Below are 18,769 nucleotides of genomic sequence, written 5' to 3' on the forward strand. Positions count from 1 at the left end.
CTCCAGCAATAAAAAGGCAGTTTCTATAATCAATTACTGAATGCTTACCTCGTGTCCCAGTGTAGACTGAGCCCCGGTTCGAGGACATCTCTTGACCTGGGAGAGGCTCTTGGCGTCCCGGGCCCAGTTGTCTACCAGCTGGTGCAGGTCATCGGTGAAAGTACCCTTCCCCTTCTGGGTGTGAGAGACAGAGGGAGTAGGTCCACTCGCCTGGGTCAGGGAGGTGGAGTGGTTCTGACAGTGGTTTGAACCGTTTGTGGAGCCGGTCTCACTTGATACTGGGAAAGATATGAGAGGTAAACTGTAAACAGAAAAATCCAGGTATCAACTCAAGGAATCTCACTGTACCAGGATTAAGTGCTTACCTGTTGAGCAACTACTGAGGCTAGGCATAGATGGAGAGGATCTGAGCGACTGCATGGTAGACCGGATACCTGCTTCTTGCGAGGCCATTGATGCTGAGGGGGAAGTATGCTTTGCAGAGGACTGTGACCCGTAAAGACTCTGAGCTGAGATGGGGGACCCTGGACATCATGAGGACAGAACACAATACAGTGTTGACATTTTCCCTCAACAGCTTCAGTTATGCACGATCATACAAAAAATGTGACACTGACACCTAAGTCACTATTTAATTTCTGTTCTTACCTGAATGATTGGGGCTAGGCTGTCCACTGCTGCGTGCCGACTTGTGGCTTTTGCGCCTACGACGACCTCCAGCCATCGCAACAGCGGGTGCGATGACAGAAGGCGGAGGAGGTTTTCCCATCTTACTGAACAAGGATTCAATCTCCTCTTTCTGACGAGTCTGCAAGGCCTGGATCTCCATCATATGCCTGGAAGCAGAAAATACAGTCAGTTTGAATAATCCTACAATGCATTGAAGCAGAATTCATATGAAGTAGGATTGGTGATAACATGACGTACTTTTCTCTGAGACGGCTGATTTCTTTCTGCAAAGCTTCGTCCTCGTTCTCAGAGTCATCGTCATTGTCGCTGCTGTAATGGGGGTGTGTGTTATGAGCATCAGAGGGTGAAGAGGAGGGTCCGTTCTGCACACTGGAGCCATGTGGTGGACTGGAGCCTGCAGGTGGAGCTGGAGTCACTGGGAGAATAACACAAAGGCAGCTTTACCTATGTGATTTAAAACATGCACCTCCAACATCTTTTTTTTTTTTCCTGTGCTAAAATCTAACAGTTATCTTCTTGAACATTTTGCAAGCTCTACAGACAAAAACAGATGTAGAAAAGTTTACTAGACCTTTAAGCCAACAACTGTTTAATGAATAATTTGCCGTGCCTCTGCCAACAGAAGTCCATTCATAAATTTGTAATGAAGCGGACTCCACGGACTACTTCACTTTCTATACAGACACCTCAGGCAGGATTACACTGCTTTAAAAACACAACAATTAAAGAAACCCATTATATATATATATATATATATATATATATATATATAATTTTTTTTTTTTTTAAAGTAGAAAAGGATTAAATTTATCCTGAGTTTAACCTGACTATATGCTTGTAAAAAGGAGGTACAAAGCTCGCTCTGGATGCTGCCTCTGTTATATGCATGAATCTGCATACTGTGTATATATTGTATTGTTTCCTTTTCACCTCTGGGTGTTAAAAATATGAAAACATTTTGCAAATATGTGTAAGTACAATGATCGGAAACATAAATGTATTGCAATAAAAGTATTAAAAAAAAGAAGAAGAAAGAAACCCATTATAGAACAGTTAAGTATAATGCAGTATACTATAGTACGGAATAGTAGGAACATGAGTTAAACAAGTCATTTGCAAGGAAGGCTTTATATTAGTCTTTCAAAGTTAGAATAACTTGCTGTAAACATGGAACATACCTGTGACGGAAAAACGTCCCACTTTTGAGTCAGCAGTTGGTTCAGATGTAGCGTTGCTGCTCGTGGAGACTTGGAAGCGCCCAATAGTGGTGGACTGATTGGGGGGACCATCAGTGACAGTCGGGGCTCGGTTTACAGCGTCAGTTTCACAAACCTCTTTGGACAGAGAGGATGACCGGTGGAGGGTGTTTTCTGGACTTGAGGGTTCGGACGACGACGTAGAAGAAGAGGATGAGGAGGTCGAGGACGGTGTCAGTGAAGACGAGGAAACGAGGCTGGAGGGACCTGGTGCTCTGTGCGATGCACCATCAGTAGCAACAGACACCTGAGGGAAGAGCAAAGACGGATAATTAAACTCATTTCATCTGATGACATCAGTCCAAAACATGTCTAAGTTTTGAAGCTTTGATTTAAACTTACCTGGAAACGTCCAAGAGTGAAACCTGCAGCCGGGGCTTGGACTCTGTTGCCTCCCTGAACAGTCTCAGGGCTCAAAGCTCTCCTCAATTCGGCATCCAAATTGCCCAGGGGTTGTACCTGCGAAATCAAATAAACAGGGAATCAGTAGATGTATAAAAAAAGTAGAGTGGGTGGTATGACAGAGAAAGTAGTATGCACCTGATTTGGTCCAGGAAATGGGGGTACAAGGTCGGAGGGAGGTGTAGCAGCTTGATCAAAACCAGAAGGTAAAGTCTAAAAAAACCCAAAAAAAACAGAAGTTAAGTCAAGGAGGTCGTATTTCAATACGTTTTTTTGGTATATAAGGGAGGCTTAAGTTTCCGCTGACCTGTGCCCTGGGCTTAGTTGGAGGTGTCTGAGCATGTCCGCCCGGGGTGGTGGAGGGGCCAAGGACACCCTGCACCCCAGACGAGAGGGGGAGGTTAGATGGAGGCAGCAGAGCGGCTCCAGGTGGGGGTGAACAAGTACCAGTGGGAGGAGAGGAGGTGCCTGTGGTCTGACTGGGGTCCATGGATGCAGAGCTCTGGTCCTTAAAGAGGGACCGTAGCTTCTTATCGAGAGCTTGGATGTCATCCCCGCCAGTCTTATTCTGGAGCTCAGCCCCTTCTGTCTCTGTCGGCTGTGGCTGGACCTGACTCTGACTGGGAGGAGGAACAGGCTGACCCTGGGGGGTCGTGGTCTGAGGTGCATGGATGGATGAATTCATCTGCTGCTCTGAAGCGGGGACAGTGCCTGTACTGCTGGGTGAATTAGCAGCAACAGAAGAGGCGGAGACAGAACCGCTGCTCGATTGAGGCACAGGGACGGAGGGGACGGAGGTCGGCACGGATGGAGGAGAAAGAGTGGAGGATGAGGGAGGGATGTTGGCGGCTGGTAGAAGTTGTGCGGGGGCCGATTCACCGAGAGATTGGGGAGAGGGACTGGTATCATTGATGACGGGGGCTGGAGTTTGGGACTGAGTGGAGACAGGCGAAGGGGAAACTCTCCCAGTTGAGGAAGGCAACAAGGACGCAGCAGGAAATGTAGAGCTAGCTGTAGAGGCTGCGGCTTCTTGAGGAGGCGGAACACTGTTCGAGTTTGGTTCGAGTGCAGCCTCGTTGGACGGTTTAGTTTCTGGTTGTTGCTCAGCAGCTGGAGGATCGATGGTGTTACCTCTCTCTAAACGTTCCTGCTTTACTTTATTGAAAGCCTGCTGCAGAGTCCCAGAAGGAGCAGACAGAGAAAGGCCCAATGCCATAGGAGCTGTTGAAAAGTAAAAGGAGGACGATCAATGGACGGCAAACTCATGAATCACTTGAAGCATTTCAAGTGCGGTCCATATTAACAATGCATAAGACGCCATTCACCAGTATCCACCTTTATTTGGCTCTCCGTAGCCCATACATTTGTGAAGCAGCCCTTAATGTACTGTGCTATCATCCAATTCACATCAAAGCAAGGTGCAATGTTAAACATAAACTTCTCACCTTAATCGCTATGTAATTTATGACATGAATGCATTTTTATTTCTAAAAGATTTTTTTTATAAAACCCTGCTGCTTCCCTGTGTATTTGAAATCAATTACAGTAATAATGTTAATATTTTCAAATGTTACTTTGTGGATTACTTTGAATAATCAAATGTATTAATTCTACAGGTAATAAAAAAAACGTTTCTCTCACCTGGAAATTCATCTCCAAAGGAGGTATTAGCAGAAGTAGCTCCAAAGAACTGCTCTCTAAGACGAGACTCTGGCACTGGGCTGACTATGAATCTCCGTCCTGCTGAATGCACCACCTGGGCTGTGGTATTGGGGGAAATGCCTGGGCAAAAAAAAAAAAAAAAAGGTCAGATGTGAGTTTGACTTCAAAATTCAAAAACTGAACATAAGAAAAAGTATCAGTTGGCTTAATAAAAGTTTGTGTACCTGGCAGCATGGGAACAGAAAGCTCAGTCTGCTGTTGTTGATTACTTATCTGCAAAGAGGAAAGAGCAGGCGGTTATAATCCTCAGGTTCAGTAAGAGTGGATGAACATTAAAATTATCTTAGGCTGATAAGTCATTGTGAGTTTAAAATTTCATTTTTTTTTTTTTTTTTTTAAATCTGTTCCGTACAAGTCAAAATACACAACAGAAAAATTAAAAAACTATTCGCACTTCATCCCATGTACGGAAAGGAGCAGGGAGAAGAATAAATCTTGTTTTGCCTGCACCCCCTTACTCAAAAGGAAAACAATAAATGTCTGGATGGTTCTGTCCAAATTACAATCAGTGAATGAATATCAACATAAAACAAATCTGACAATTCAGTCTTCACTTCCTCAGAAATTAGAAGGAAAACACACAAAACACACAAACTGCCAATTTCATACAGTCTGATAACTCTGTTCTTATACATTTTCTTAAACTGAAATATATGAACACAACCCTTCAAATCAATATTTAAAGAATTCCATAATCCAAATATATACCTGTGGAAAGCCTTCCTTCATGCCCTCTCCTTTCTCATCAGCCATTTCTATGACTTCCCGGACCTGCTCGATGAAGGAATCTCGCTCACTCTCCAAGATGAACTCACTCTCCACCTGGAACACAATGCAAAAAGAAATTCAACAACTGTAACTCAAACTTCAGACGTAGTAAAAATGTGTACAGAATCGCTCAAAAAGTGTGACTGGCGCCGTTTGCTGCGGCCATTTTAATAGCAAATTTGACGACAACATCACCGGTGTTAAATGTGTTTCCTCTTGTTTCAGTTCAGGAGGATTGAGGTGCAAGTCACCAAACAACCATTAATAATAATAATAATAATAATAATAATAATACTACTTTATTTGTATAGCACTTTTCTATACAAGTAACAAAGTGCTTTACAACAGAAAATAAAAGCAGAGAGACAATTAAAGCAACAGGCAGAGAGTAAACAAGCAGGCAACAAAATCAGACTAATCAAATAAAAATAAGAACAATTATAAAATAATGTCTTGAGTAGGGATGTAAAACAAGGGACTAAATCTGCAAGTCTGATCTCATCTGGCATTAAACAGTTGACAATTACATACAGTATGTACTATTGGAAAAAACTTGAGAACTAGTTCTACCATGATCTGTGCGATCTCCTCTGGATTATCCCCATCAAGGTCAAATTTGAAGGTCACCATCTTCCTGTTGTGCGTTTCTAGCTGGCACTCAGCCACTCTGTCCCCCACATTAGAGATCTGTAAAAACAGTCATTCAGGTTAAACTTGTTTTTTTTAGAACATGAACATGAATGAAGTAATCAGTTAAGATGACCTACACTGAGAACGTTCAGCTTGGCTCTTGCAGTCTTGTCGTGGCGGGAGCGGCTGCGTACAGATCGCCTCTGGTGACGCTTCAGCGAGCGCCCCTCGTGGCGACCACCCGATGTGGAGCTTCCATCGTTACCGTCGCTTAGACCTGAAGCTGCATCTGACAGGCAGCTGTAGGAGAGAAATGGAGGGAGATGACACATTGTGGTGACAATGAAACCTGTTTTTTTGTTTGTTTAAAAAGGAGTTAACTCCCAACTCACCTCTCTACAAATGGATGCACAACAGCCGAGGATCCTGCTGGCTGCTCGGCTGATGAAGACTGAGAAACACTTACAGGGGCCTGAAACACAGAAACCTTCATAAATCCATGAATCAAACACTTCTTGTTTAAAATATTTTAAATGTAAATAGTTTAGGGATTTTAAGGATTTATACTACACACTTGGCTCATTCTCATTCACCCAATAATTTTTTTAATTTTTTTTTTTTCTATTTAAAGATAAGTAAAAACTTTTAAACCAGGCCATCCACCAGAGGGAGCTTTTCAATCAGGGGAACCTATTATCAGTGTACTCAAAAGGGGCACCATTACTCAGCTCTCAGGCTTGGTGCAAATTTGCTGTGCAATGGTTTTCTCATTTTATTTTCTAAAGATTGAGGCCATCATACTGTCAGGTTAAAGCAGATCTATCAATCCTCATTTCCAGCCCTGCAGGTAGTTACAATAGCGCGATTATATTTTTTTACACTGTGATTAAATGTCTTTTATATATACACAATGATTTTATCTGTTGTTTGTTGTTTTCCTGGATGATTTGTTTTGCACTCAGTAAACCCCCTGAGTGGCTTTATTTACAGAACAGCCAGATGGGTATAAAGTATTTTACCTTTTGATCAAAACATAACAGGAAATAAACCATTTCATGTCCTCACATTTTGTGTTTCTGTTTATGTTCATCGTCTCTTTATCTGAGTTCTACAATAGATTTACCCAAAGGCCTCTTTATTTCAAAGGCTGTGGACTATGCATTTATTTTATAAAAAAATACATGATACTCTGATTATATATTTCAATATGCTTGCCCTGAAGGTACCTGTGTATAAAATGAACAGGAAAAGGAACAGGAAACGGAAACAGTGTTAAACAAATGCTTAACACTTGACTCACATTCATCCACCCACACACACATGTTGTTTTGCTCTGTGGAGTACCTGCAGAACAGAGAGGCATGAGGCCTGATAGAGGAAGTATAGGTGCTCTGCATTCATTGGAGGAGACATGATAGGAGGACTTGGATCATTGGACCAAGACTAAAGAGTCATGCAGGAATATGCAGCATGCAGAGGGGAAGAGTGACAGAAGAGAAGAAAAGAGGACAGCCATGGAAGTGAAGATTGTGCGACCAGAGAAAGTTAAAAACAAAAGATTTCGAAAAACCGCAAACACAAAATTAAAGTGGATGAAAATTACACTGTCGAGTGAAAGAGGAAATCTCTGAAACAAATGAGTTAAATACCTAAACCTGTATGTCAGATTATCTAAAATATCAGTAAAATGAAATGAATGTGCGAGCAGCTGAGGTGTGTTACCTGTAGTGCTGCAGACTGTGGTAGAATGATGTTCTGGGGAGAATTGCTGCTCTCTGGATGTTGCTGCTGTTGGGGTGGAGACGGCTGAGAGGAGGGGGGCATTTTCACTTGCTGGGGGGGAATCTATAAGAAAAGAGAGGTTACAGATTGATGCTAAAGTTAACCACTGCATTCAGACTACCTCGTGTCTTTCTTATGGAAATCTTTTGGAAGTGTCACGGCTCTATTCCAAAGCCTTACTTACCTGTTTAGTAACACAAGTGCATACATCACATTTATAATAATTATGCGACAATCAAGGCTGTAAAGGTTAAGAGCAATGAATATCAAATGCCATATTTTCAGTGTATTTAACAGACACATACTTGTTTGTAATTCAAGCTCTAAAGACTACTGGCCTCTATATTTCTGCCTGGATAGCATCAGGTCACAAAAGCTAGCTCAAATTAAACATCGACAATAAAGACCGGGTCCGCTGTGCAGACCAATACAGACAAAGAGGGTAAAAAAAAAGGCTGTTGCTGTATTTCCAAGTGGTAACAGTAAAATGGGTCATTTTATCTACCTGAGGGGGAAGCGATGATTGGTAGTAAACTCCGTACTATAAGAAACAAAACATAGCACAGGGTAAGAGAGGGTAGCTTGAAAAAGGTCAAAAGAAAAGCAAACTAATAATTTAAGATATAACAGAAGTGTCTGGGGAAACTTGGGACTGGGAACACTCAGCTGCTTTCAACACAGCTGCTCCTGAAGTGGAGAACAAATGCCTTTTAACGTTTAAGTTCACGCCCTCTGAAAATCAGGTCAATGCTGACCATGAACGGTTGAAGTTCACATTTGTTGCGGTGCTATTAAAGTGAATTCAGGGCGTGTTCAGTAAAACCTCAGGTAATTATTAGTAGATATGTTGTGGCAACAGATTTACACTTCTTGAGTACAGTTAAACAAAAGCTCTCCCATGGAGTAAAGTGACAGTTGCAGAACAAGGTTTACCTGTGGTGGGGCTGCTGGAACAGACTGGCCACTGGGTGCAACTGGAACAACTTCAAGTTGTACAGCTTGTATCTGTGGTTGAACCTTGTTTGCCAAACAGGGAAAAAACAACACGTGGTGTAAATTATGCTTAAAAAGCAGCATGCAGGCTATTATGTCCCCTGGATTAAAATTTAGTTTGCAGTCAAGAGGTGAAAGGGGAATTAAGCGCCCCAAAGTGAGAAACAACAGGGGGACAAAATTCACAAAAAAATATATATATTCTGTTTATTTTAGTTTTATAGCTTTTTATGAAGAGACCATATCATTGGGTAAGAAAAAAAATAGATTTCATATTTCTCTAAAAAAGACTCACCACTGACAACTGCTGCTGTTGCGTTTGGTCATTTTGTGACAGGGGGCCGGACACCGGGGGCTGATGGTGTTGACTTGGAGAGGGGTTAAACGGTATTCCAGTCTGAGGAGGCTGGGTTTCATGAAGGATGGAGGAACCAGGCAGTCTGTCTCCTATGTGAGTTGATGTAGGAGAGGGAGCTTAATTTAAAAAAATCAAACATGCAGTAGATAAGTATGTGCTTGACTATAAATGATTGTGAATCCACACCTCCAGTGTGGTGAGGTTGGTCAGTCTCAGGCTCCTCTGACTCTGGCTGTACAGGGGCCACACTCTGACCCTGAACTGAAGCTGGAACTTGCCCCGTTGAGTGGGGGACATAAGGGACCCCCTGTGGCATGCCAGTCAGTTGGGTCGATTGCGGAGTGTTGTAGTTTGCGCTCGGAAGGCTTTGCTGAGATGCAGGTTGGGCAGATATCTGTGGGCTGTGTTGGGTTGGTTGTGGGGGAACATAAGTAGACTGTGGAATGGGCTGGGGAATGGGCTGGGGGTGGGGCACCTCTGTGCTCGTCAGCTGGCCTGTTGGCTGTGCAGGTGGAATCTGACTCTGCTGTTCCTCCTCCAGAATTCTCTTCTGCTGATCTTCTCTCACCTGCATGACAGTTGGCAGCAAATGCATTAGGGCGGGGCGACATGGACCAAAACTCATATCTTGATATTGTTTAGCTGAATGGCGATACTCAATATCGATATGTATTTTATTAACAGTGAAAACACATGAAAAATAAACTACCTGTTTGTGTAAAAAAAAGTAATATTATAAAATAAAAATGTTCCTTAAATACAATAAAAGAGAGAGAGAGGAGGAGCAGGGTTAAGAGGGACAGACAGTCAGTCATCATCAGTGAGATGAGAAAAAAGTGACCTGGCACCTCTGTAACGTTATTTTAATGCAACATAAACTATATCCATATTAACGATACTGTCTTACCCTATATCTTGTTTGAAAATATATCGATATATCTTAAAAACTCAAAATATTGCCCAGCCCTAAAATGCATTCAAATCCTCAGACAGAGCAACGGCTGACAACATCTGAACTTCACAGCAAATGTACACAAATACAACAACTGAAATCAAGAACTCAGGTGATTTACTGAACCAAAAAGTGAACAAAGAAATAAGATGGGGTACATGGACACACCTGCTGTCGCTGTGCTCTCTTGCGACTGATAAGAGACACCCTGTCCTTGATGGCCTTTGCAATGGTCTTGTGGTCACCTTCAAACACATAACCAGACTCCACCTGGGGCACAAGCACATTTCATACTATTAAAATGTTGAATATTTTAAAAAGGAAAGTTTAAAACTAACTTATCAAGATTAATGGGGCTCTGTATCTTTAAATCATCAAATGTGAAATTCACCATTTCCTGAGCCACAACTTCTGGGACGTCTTTGTTGAGGTCAAAAGAAAACTCAATAGCTTCGTTGTCTTTGTATTTTCCCTTCAGTTTCTTTACATCCTCAATTCTCAGCCACAGCTTGATAGCTTCCATCTCTCCATCATCCTCTTCTGCCAACTCCACACGCACCCCTGTGTCCTCCTGGAAGAAGGCGTGGTTCAGAAGGTCCTTAATCGAGTACCTAAATTGTGAAACAAAAAAAACGAAGTGTGTAAATACATAATTTCTAGTCTATAACAAACCTGATAAATACAAACATAACTTAAAGACCTCTCATCCTTGTTCTGGCGAATACATCCCTCGATGATCTCCTTCACTTCAGGAATGGCCACCTTGTCGAAGCTGCCCGGCTTCACACCCTACATGAAACACAGAGAACTCGATGAGAAACATTCTCCTTCCTATCTGACCTCTTATTTTATTTTTTGGAAACTAATTCATTACATGTTGTATTTTTTCCAGCTTAGAAACTCTATGTTTGTATAACAAAAAACAGAAATAACCAAAAACCTTAAAACTAACATCCTTTGTCCATTTTGTTTTTAAGATTATCTAAAAAGAAAAAAGTCACAGTATGAAGATGAGGGAGTTCCTTCAAAGAAATGAAGCTCCCAAACAAATATTTAATATTATAAAAGGGGGATTTGTTCTACCTGGTGGCATCTAAAAAAAATGAGGAACATCAGTAATGGGAGAGAAAGAGAGAGGGATGAAGTGAGTCAATGACAGGAGAAAAGTGCAGGCTTCTACAGGAAAATGGACGATGAAGCCAAACAGCTGAGCTGCAGCTACAGCTAACATCCCAAAGGCGTAATACTGTAAAAACCTGGGCATGTGACACAACCTAAACGCAGACTCAACCCGACAATAGCACTCTGTTTCTTCACTGAGTCACAACTGTGAGCTATTTGTGGATTATAGAGAGCGCTTAGAAGGCATGATTTACAGTATAGGGGCAAACGGAAAAACCCAGCACAAAATGATGTGGCAGGGACTTCAGTATTTGTACTTTGCAGTTAATAATAAACTGAGGTTAATGGTATAGATTTCAAGGCACATGTTGTAGATAACAGTCGAGGAACAGGTTAAACCTCTATCTGAAGGCGTGTAATTGCAAAGCATGAATCACATCAGTGACTATGCATTTCAAAAGTGAGCCAGTATGAGCTGCATGAGTAAGACTATAAATATGTCTAATTTTTTTTGTTAGCTACTGCTCTTCTGGCGTCATAAAGGACTTAAGCAGGACTGTGGTAGTTCAGCACCTTATCACTTATCAAGGCTACATGCTAACCCAACATACAGACTTTTTCAAAACAGAACAAGGTGAAGTGAAGATTGTGAATATTAATTGTGTGAATATTATATATATAGTTTTGGATGATTTTTGGATGAGCCATTAAGTGAGATACATGAAGACACACAAGGAGTGGACAAACAATAGTTAAAGATGGAAATGTAATACAAGGTTGGTAAAGAGCTGTCAGCAGGGGTATAACACCACTCCAGAATGGTACACAAGCCTTCTTGGCACATTGGGAAATGTGAAGGCAGGGTCAGAGGGGTGAAATCGAGGGTTGAAAAGTGGACTTACACTGGTAACTCTGCGGTAGATCTGTGCAGCATTCTGGCACTCTGAGTAAGGGTACTCTGAGGTGGCCATCTCCAGCATGCACATTCCAAAGGCATACACATCCACTGACTCGTCGTACTTCTCCTCATACATCTCAGGCGCCATGAACTCAGGGGTACCTTAAATCAAAACAACTTTTCAGAACTCTCGAACCCCCTTACTGATTGAGTAGGCTTCTCACTACCCACAGTCCCTCTGCTCCTCTAACCCGTGAGGGGTTGAGGAAGAGGAGGATGAGTAGAGTGATCAGCCTGTTGAACACCTCCTGCAGCAGAACCTGTGAGGTGAAAGGTGAGGAGAGAGAGAAGAAAAAAAAGAGAAGGGGAAGGAAAGCAAAAAAGAGACAGAAAACAAAAAAGGAGGGAGAAGCTGGGCTCAGTTAGACTGCAGAAAAGAGAGCACGTGTTTGTCTGTGTAAGACCTTTACATGTACAACAACTGAGGGAGCCAATGTGCAGAACACACTTGTTGGTAAGTATTAATGTTATTTGCATTTTGGGGTAAAAACGATTTACTTGGGAATAATTCCAAAACCCAGTTTGAACAAAGGGATGCCAATGATCTGTGCTGGAGTAATATGACTAGCTATGGAAATAAGTTTTGTCAAGACCTGACAACCACATAAGACATTTTCTTTCATTGTACACTCACCTTTTGAAGCATGACTTACCGTCTCCTCTTGACCTGCGAGGTCAAAGTGTTACAGTCAAGGCTGAGAGAAGCAGGTCCCATAGCTAGTTACTCTACTCAGCAGTGTGTCTATGCACATCAGCATTGTTCTATTCAGTGAACTTTTTTTTAAACTTAAAATCTCAGGTCTTACACAGAAAAACTCATTCTGTTATTCAATTGTAAATGTTTTTGATATTGATGTGTTACAACACACTGTCGGACTTACCAGGCCCTTACAAGTTCATACTTACTCAATGACCAGCAGTACCCTATTCATTCCAAACAGCAGAATGGGGCACAGCTGAGGCTAGAGCCTACATTTTAAAAACATACCCAAGAATGTGGAAAAAAAAATCAAATCAGATAAAAATATAAAACAAAAAAAAAAACAAGGAAAAAGGCTGACAAAGAGAAAGGGGGTGGGGGGTGGGGTGGGGGGGCTGCTCCCTGGACACAAAGATGGAGCATAAAGATTCTGATGTCCTGAAATATCTTAAAAGACAGTAAGAGACACACACTAGAAAAAAAAACCTGTTGAGGCAAACCCATAGAAAGAGACGTTAAACATTTTTCGGTATAACTTGCAAACAGACCACATATTTCCAAACCACAGAACAAAGACCAGTCTAAGACAAAAAGCCAAGGCCATGCCTTAAGCCATGGCCAAGTGAAGCCTGAAAGAAGGCATGACAACTATTATAATGATGATATTAATATTTAACAGTAAGAGAAAGGCGCTACTTACAGTGAGTAGATGCCTGGAAAAAAAAAAAGACCCTCTCTTTTTGGAGAAACATAGAACAGAAATATTCTGTACAGTGACCAAACTTGATAGAGTTACTGTGTAAGTGAAAAGAGAGAAAGCCTTGCAGTTATCAGACTTAGATAACCACAATATTTGGCCTCCATTTGAGCTGTGGTTTGAGAGACAGCTGAAACGCTGTGGTCTGTTTTTGAACCACACCATCAGGGAAATGACACTTTAAAACACGTTCATTTTGAACACAACACATGACATGACCTTATACAAGGCACTGCCCCACAGCAGGCCAGGGTGAAAGAGGTAGAAATGGCATCGGAGTCGTACCTATTACACTCTTGGCAAATGATGCACGCTTTAGGGTGGCAAGTCCCAAGTCTCCAATCTTGACGGATCCTGTCGGCCCTGTGATGAAAATGTTGTCGCACTTAAGGTCCCTGTGGATTATGGGGGGAGCTCGTGTATGAAGGAAGTGAAGTCCCTTGAGGATTTGTCTACACCAGCTACGCAGCACTTTAATTTTCATCACCTTGAACCGCTTGAGATATCTGCAAGAGATTACAAATGATAATAATTTCAAAGAATGAAAGTGAGAAATAATTATCAATTAAGGCATGCAACTGTTTTTAAAAAAAAATACAAGTCTCTATAAAAGCACCGTATGAGAAAATGAGCAAGCGTTGAATTACAATTGTTTTAAAAAACAAAAAATGATCAAATGTTATAACATTGCCAGTTAATTCAAAGATATTTTGCTTTCCCAATGTGAGACAAACATTGGTCAGAATATTGGTGATAAACAGTCTGGATGATCCTTTAAATTAAACATCTGCAGACATAGTGAATAGAACTTTTCTGATGTCTGTATCAATGTGTGTTAGGACTAAGATTGAAACCTACGTTTTTAGAGTGCCAGAAGTCATGAGCTCAGTGACCAGTACAATGCACTTCCTGCCTTTGGACGGTCCCTCCCAGGAGTCGTAAAAGCGCACAATGTTGGGATGCTGTAGTCCGTTTAACATCCCTGCTTCCTCCTTAAAGCGCTGCCTCTCTGTCTTTGATAGCTTACGATCCTGCAGGGGACAAAGTAAGTAAGAAGAGTTTTATTCGGAGAAATGCACATTGCATTTTAAGGATTAAATGTGAGGTAAGTTTTATCTTAACAGCAAAATTGCACAATACACAAATTAAAGCACAAATATCTGTTATTTTTACTAGATAAAAAAATCAAAATGATTAAAAAAAAAAAAAAAAAAAAAGATCTGCTACATTTCCGCGGGGGCTTATAGGTTAAATAGATCAAGCTTTGTGCACCTAATGAAACTGCAAAATCTCTTTTGCCATTTACAATTTTGCACATGCTACATTCATCTTAACCGGGACACTAGTCTGGAAAAAGTTAAAACAATGTGGAGATAACATAACCAAATAATCACCATATCTGACAATATCAATATACATATTTGTTGTGTGTTTAAATGTCGAAACCCCCTTTTGTAGTATTATAAAAAGTGTGAAATGCATGAAAATTGACTATTTAAATAGAAGATAATTCAGGCTTGATTCCTTCTCTTAAGATAAAAACACATGTATCATTATTAACAATATGAACAGTGCTAGCCTCTAATGAAAAGTCAAACTGATAGACATCCCTAACCACGGTATTTGGTTTGATGCCAACATAGCCCGTTGTCTTGACAAAGTAATAAAGTCAGTAAATATGGCAGCTGAAAAGTTTGTTGATATTTTAAAGCAAAAAGAACGCAGAGCTGGTTCCATTGTTTGACCAGTGATTTTTTAGGTGACGTATTATACATAAATAAGCATGGGCAAGAATGCCTTTTGCCGGGTCTGTGTATTAACAAAAAATCTGGAATGTGAACAGCCACCCTCCTCAAGTTTCCTGACTAATTCCTTGCATGACCTACATTCACAGTGGACCCGTACAAGCAAGACAAGCCCAGTCAAACCATGCAGCTAAAGGCCTCCCTTGAAACCCCCAGGGACCTGGACACATGCCAGGCTGTCCAGGAAATCCAGCCCATTTGTGAGAGGAGAGCATTTGCCTTTGTGTGTATGTCAGCAAGAGATATACAAGTTTTCAGTGACTGACATACCTTAGAGAAAATCCTAATTGATACTGCTACAGCCTTTTGCTGATTGTATTTTTTTAAGTTTGTGGTTGAAATGTTTTAATGTGAGAGAAAAAATAGGCCAAACAAAATCTGAATTTTTGGGGAACGATCATTAAAAGAAAGAAAAACAGTGAATCAGGGGGGCAATAAGTGAAGGTGATGGAAGATGGGGGTTTAATGAAGGCTCCTCAATGTAGTTGGACCAACTAACCTACTTTCCAGAGTGTTGATCTTGACTCTGGTTCTACTTTGTCTTTCAGTTCAACATGTGAGAAGTCATGCATAACATCCACATTCTCAGAGCTTCGAGGCTTTTTACTGGAAGCACATGACAAACCGATATCACCTTTACAACAAATTCCTTCCCTTAACAAGTCCAAACTAGTGAAAAAACTGCATTCCCTAGAAAAAGATAAAACATTAACCTGCTTAACAGACATTTGCCTCAATTTCTAGAAAGAAGATTATTGAGCAACTGGGAGTGTTTTATGTAAAAGCATGTAGTAACACAATACTAGTACTTTAGAAACTAAAATAATCATAAATAGTTAGATCATTCATTGTGTATGATGTATATCAAAAGACAGTTCTTCAAAACTGAGGGGAGGACAATTTAAGTAGTTAGAACCTTTTATTCTTGACACAAACATGAGGGTAGAAAATGGAGAAAGCTCAAAAAACCTACCCCTCTAACATTTTTCAATCATTATTTGACATAAGCAAGGGCAGATTCCATATCTTTCTCACTACTTAATAGTATGCTGTATTTTGGTCCTTATGTGACACACATCACACTTCTATTGACGGTCACATGAAACTGTTTTTTATCAGCATGTGTCTTATACTACCTTTCTATGGTTAAAAATTCTCTAATAATTGTTCCATTAGATAAACCCCAACATATTATGATTTCTGGAGGTTTTGGTGGACCACGAGTTAAGCCAACATCAGACCAAAAAAGCATAACATAAACACCATAAATACATTTTTGATTGACAGATATTTTCTTTGGTCTTTGATTCCATTGCAGTCTTTATACTATTTTGATGGAGAGTCTTTAATTGTCTGTACTGTATATTAGGAAACATAAACTGTCAGGCACTCAAATGGCAACAACAGCTGCAGTTGAATAACAGCAGCTCTATCTGACAGAGGGTTCACGAGTCAGCTCACTGGAAAAGCTGTGCTGCCACCAATCTTCCACTATATTTCTAATATATCATAAACTCAGCACTGGGTGAGGATGTAATATAGAGCGAGGGGCTTGTGGAAATGTATGTGTTAAAAGTAAACATACACACAATGTCCACAAGTTATGTGAGAGAATGATGCAGAGATGTATTGTTAACCCTCACAACAATTAAAATCTTGTGAGTAATATCTCTAAAATCTAGACTTGTCAGCCCTTGGTTTCAACATCTTTGCAGAGTCAGCACAACGCTTATCTGAAATCACGTCTCTCATTGCTTTAGAACAGTGGCACGCCCTCAACAAGCCTAAGCATGGATATTCATGGGAAACCAAGAGTCATTATCCCATTTGAAAGCACTTATATCATTGCTCAGTCAAAAGATCAAATAGATATACCAACCAAACAATTAAAGAGATTAAACATTTTTTAGGTACAAGACAGCTAAGATCTCTCTCCAAGCCCAGTATACATCTTTGAGCAGACAACGAGTCATTAACAGGGAAAATGCCATTTTCAATCTGAGCCCAATACAATATGAACAACTTCATGACATGAAATGCTTTTAGCCAGCAGGAATTAATTTTAATGCCTGTGATACAGTATCACCAAAGCAACGCTGAAAACACTGCTTCCAGGCAAAGGCCATCATAAATAACTCAACAACCCTAAAAATAGACTGAGGGTTGTTGACTGAGTGAAAAAAGCCTGTGATCATGCCAAAGGCTGGCACTGTCAGGTCCCTGCTTTGAGGTCCATTCTGAGGTTGACACTGAGGGCTAGATGGAGCCCTCTGGTTTGGATGTGGGTAACAGGGCAAGAAGGCAAATGTACCATGCTGCATCTTAAATGTTGTTGCATTTATCACGTTAAGTTTAATATGCCTCCACAAATGCCCTGTATTCCCATGATACAGTAATACAGGAAGGTCAAAGATCACTGACACTTGTGAAGTTGTCAGATGATGACAGATCCAGGCAACACCACATCTGCCAGTGTCACTAATCATCTCATGTGTACAGGGTAGAAAAGACAAAAAAGGTCCAACAACCTTGAAAAGGTAAGAAAGCAAAGAGATCCATGCTTGCACTGATCCAGACAATTATGGGTTAAAATAGATCAGAATCTTCAATTCTAATAGCCATGTACTGGTGGTCTATATAAAGTCAAATCAGTTGTGACTGTTTTGGGCAAGAAAAGGGGCTATTTATACACCCTTCACATTGGGGCAGAGTAATACAAAAACAGAAGATAGAAGAAGATATGCCTGTACTTTTATTTTTTCACGCTTATCTTAATTAAGTTATTGTATTTTTTTGTGAGTTTTCCACTCTTGCACTTTTATTCTTGTCTTTGAACTAAGAGGTCTATTTGTTGGACTGGGTTGTTTATAGGGAGAAGTGATACTGATACTGTGATACTGTTTTTGAATGTTTCTGGGGGGAAAAACAGAAGAAAAAAAATGTTGACTGCATCCCAACTGCACTGTATGTCTTGAACTTGCATTAATACAAATATGTTGAAAAAAATAAAGAATAAAAAAGATGATATGCCTGTACTCTTTTAAATATGAATTTTAAATGTATATGTAATTGTTTAAAAAGTAAAAAATACTAAAAATGTTTATCACGAGTATTTTAGATGGTGAAAGAAATGAACTTCCTCGTTTAAAATGTGTGGTTTTGAAATATACATTAATTTAAATATGTAGGTTTTAAAAACGTGGATACACATCTATATATAAATATGTTTAAAAATAAAAAAAGGAATAAAAAAAAATGTACATGTGAACATCTTAAATTATAAATAATAACCCGACATGTCTATCAAATGTGGGCTCTTTTAAGTCAGTGATAACCTTTACACTGACACAAATAACCATATTATCTAGGCTACATACTGCCTAATTCAAGTACATACCAGGCCACAGATTCACTCTTCTAAGTTAATGGTGTCAGTTCATCTTTCTGTTCTATTTTGAGAGCTGTGATGTACAAAGAATACAGCACTGGCTATTTGTCCGATCAATGGTTAACAGTCAAAAAGTATAGCTTCTTAACACTGACAGGTTAGTTTATTGGTGGATTCTTTACACCAATAATAAGACAATAAAACATTTGTGATTTTGTCATTCATTGACAGGTTTGCATGTTGTCTTGCAGGAAAGCTGACAATGGGATTTGGGAATTTAACTGCACAAAAAGACATTTTTTCACAAGTCACTCCCAGCTGCTGCCTACCAGCCAGCTGGATGAGTACGCTACCATAACGCAAAGGATGCATTGGGTTCTCTTCCTCAACTTTTAATGTTTGGCTGCAGTACTGCAGAGGAAGGAGGTGTGGAGGAAGTGAGCAGAGGATGACATGGTGGAAGATAGATGAGTAAGCAAGAAAGGG

The 18,769-nt window shown here is 40.4% G+C and overlaps 1 protein-coding gene across 4 annotated transcripts in view; it reads right to left on the minus strand.

Annotated features, from left to right (window-relative positions):
• LOC109999933 (serine/threonine-protein kinase WNK1-like) overlaps positions 1-18,769 on the minus strand; it is a 28,949-nt gene that overhangs the window by 3,031 nt on the left and 7,149 nt on the right. For 2 of the 4 annotated variants that reach the window (XM_065957353.1, XM_065957354.1), the window contains exons 3-27: positions 13,949-14,121; positions 13,376-13,596; positions 11,578-11,735; positions 10,254-10,342; positions 9,945-10,164; positions 9,722-9,823; positions 8,788-9,169; positions 8,539-8,717; positions 8,184-8,267; positions 7,756-7,791; positions 7,191-7,313; positions 5,861-5,940; positions 5,606-5,768; positions 5,409-5,525; positions 4,779-4,892; positions 4,235-4,283; positions 3,990-4,130; positions 2,656-3,569; positions 2,487-2,561; positions 2,289-2,405; positions 1,869-2,193; positions 928-1,105; positions 649-836; positions 366-524; positions 49-278 (exon numbers count right to left, since the gene is read on the minus strand). In XM_065957353.1, the coding sequence (XP_065813425.1) occupies positions 49-278; positions 366-524; positions 649-836; positions 928-1,105; positions 1,869-2,193; positions 2,289-2,405; positions 2,487-2,561; positions 2,656-3,569; positions 3,990-4,130; positions 4,235-4,283; positions 4,779-4,892; positions 5,409-5,525; positions 5,606-5,768; positions 5,861-5,940; positions 7,191-7,313; positions 7,756-7,791; positions 8,184-8,267; positions 8,539-8,717; positions 8,788-9,169; positions 9,722-9,823; positions 9,945-10,164; positions 10,254-10,342; positions 11,578-11,735; positions 13,376-13,596; positions 13,949-14,121 (4,617 nt within the window). The remainder of the gene's footprint in view (positions 1-48; positions 279-365; positions 525-648; positions 837-927; positions 1,106-1,868; positions 2,194-2,288; positions 2,406-2,486; positions 2,562-2,655; positions 3,570-3,989; positions 4,131-4,234; positions 4,284-4,778; positions 4,893-5,408; positions 5,526-5,605; positions 5,769-5,860; positions 5,941-7,190; positions 7,314-7,755; positions 7,792-8,183; positions 8,268-8,538; positions 8,718-8,787; positions 9,170-9,721; positions 9,824-9,944; positions 10,165-10,253; positions 10,343-11,577; positions 11,736-13,375; positions 13,597-13,948; positions 14,122-18,769) is intronic. The other 2 variants (XM_029281439.2, XM_065957355.1) reach the window with 2 other exon arrangements.

Source organism: Labrus bergylta, chromosome 7 (genome assembly GCF_963930695.1).
Source record: "Labrus bergylta chromosome 7, fLabBer1.1, whole genome shotgun sequence".
Classification (NCBI taxonomy): domain Eukaryota; kingdom Metazoa; phylum Chordata; class Actinopteri; order Labriformes; family Labridae; genus Labrus; species Labrus bergylta.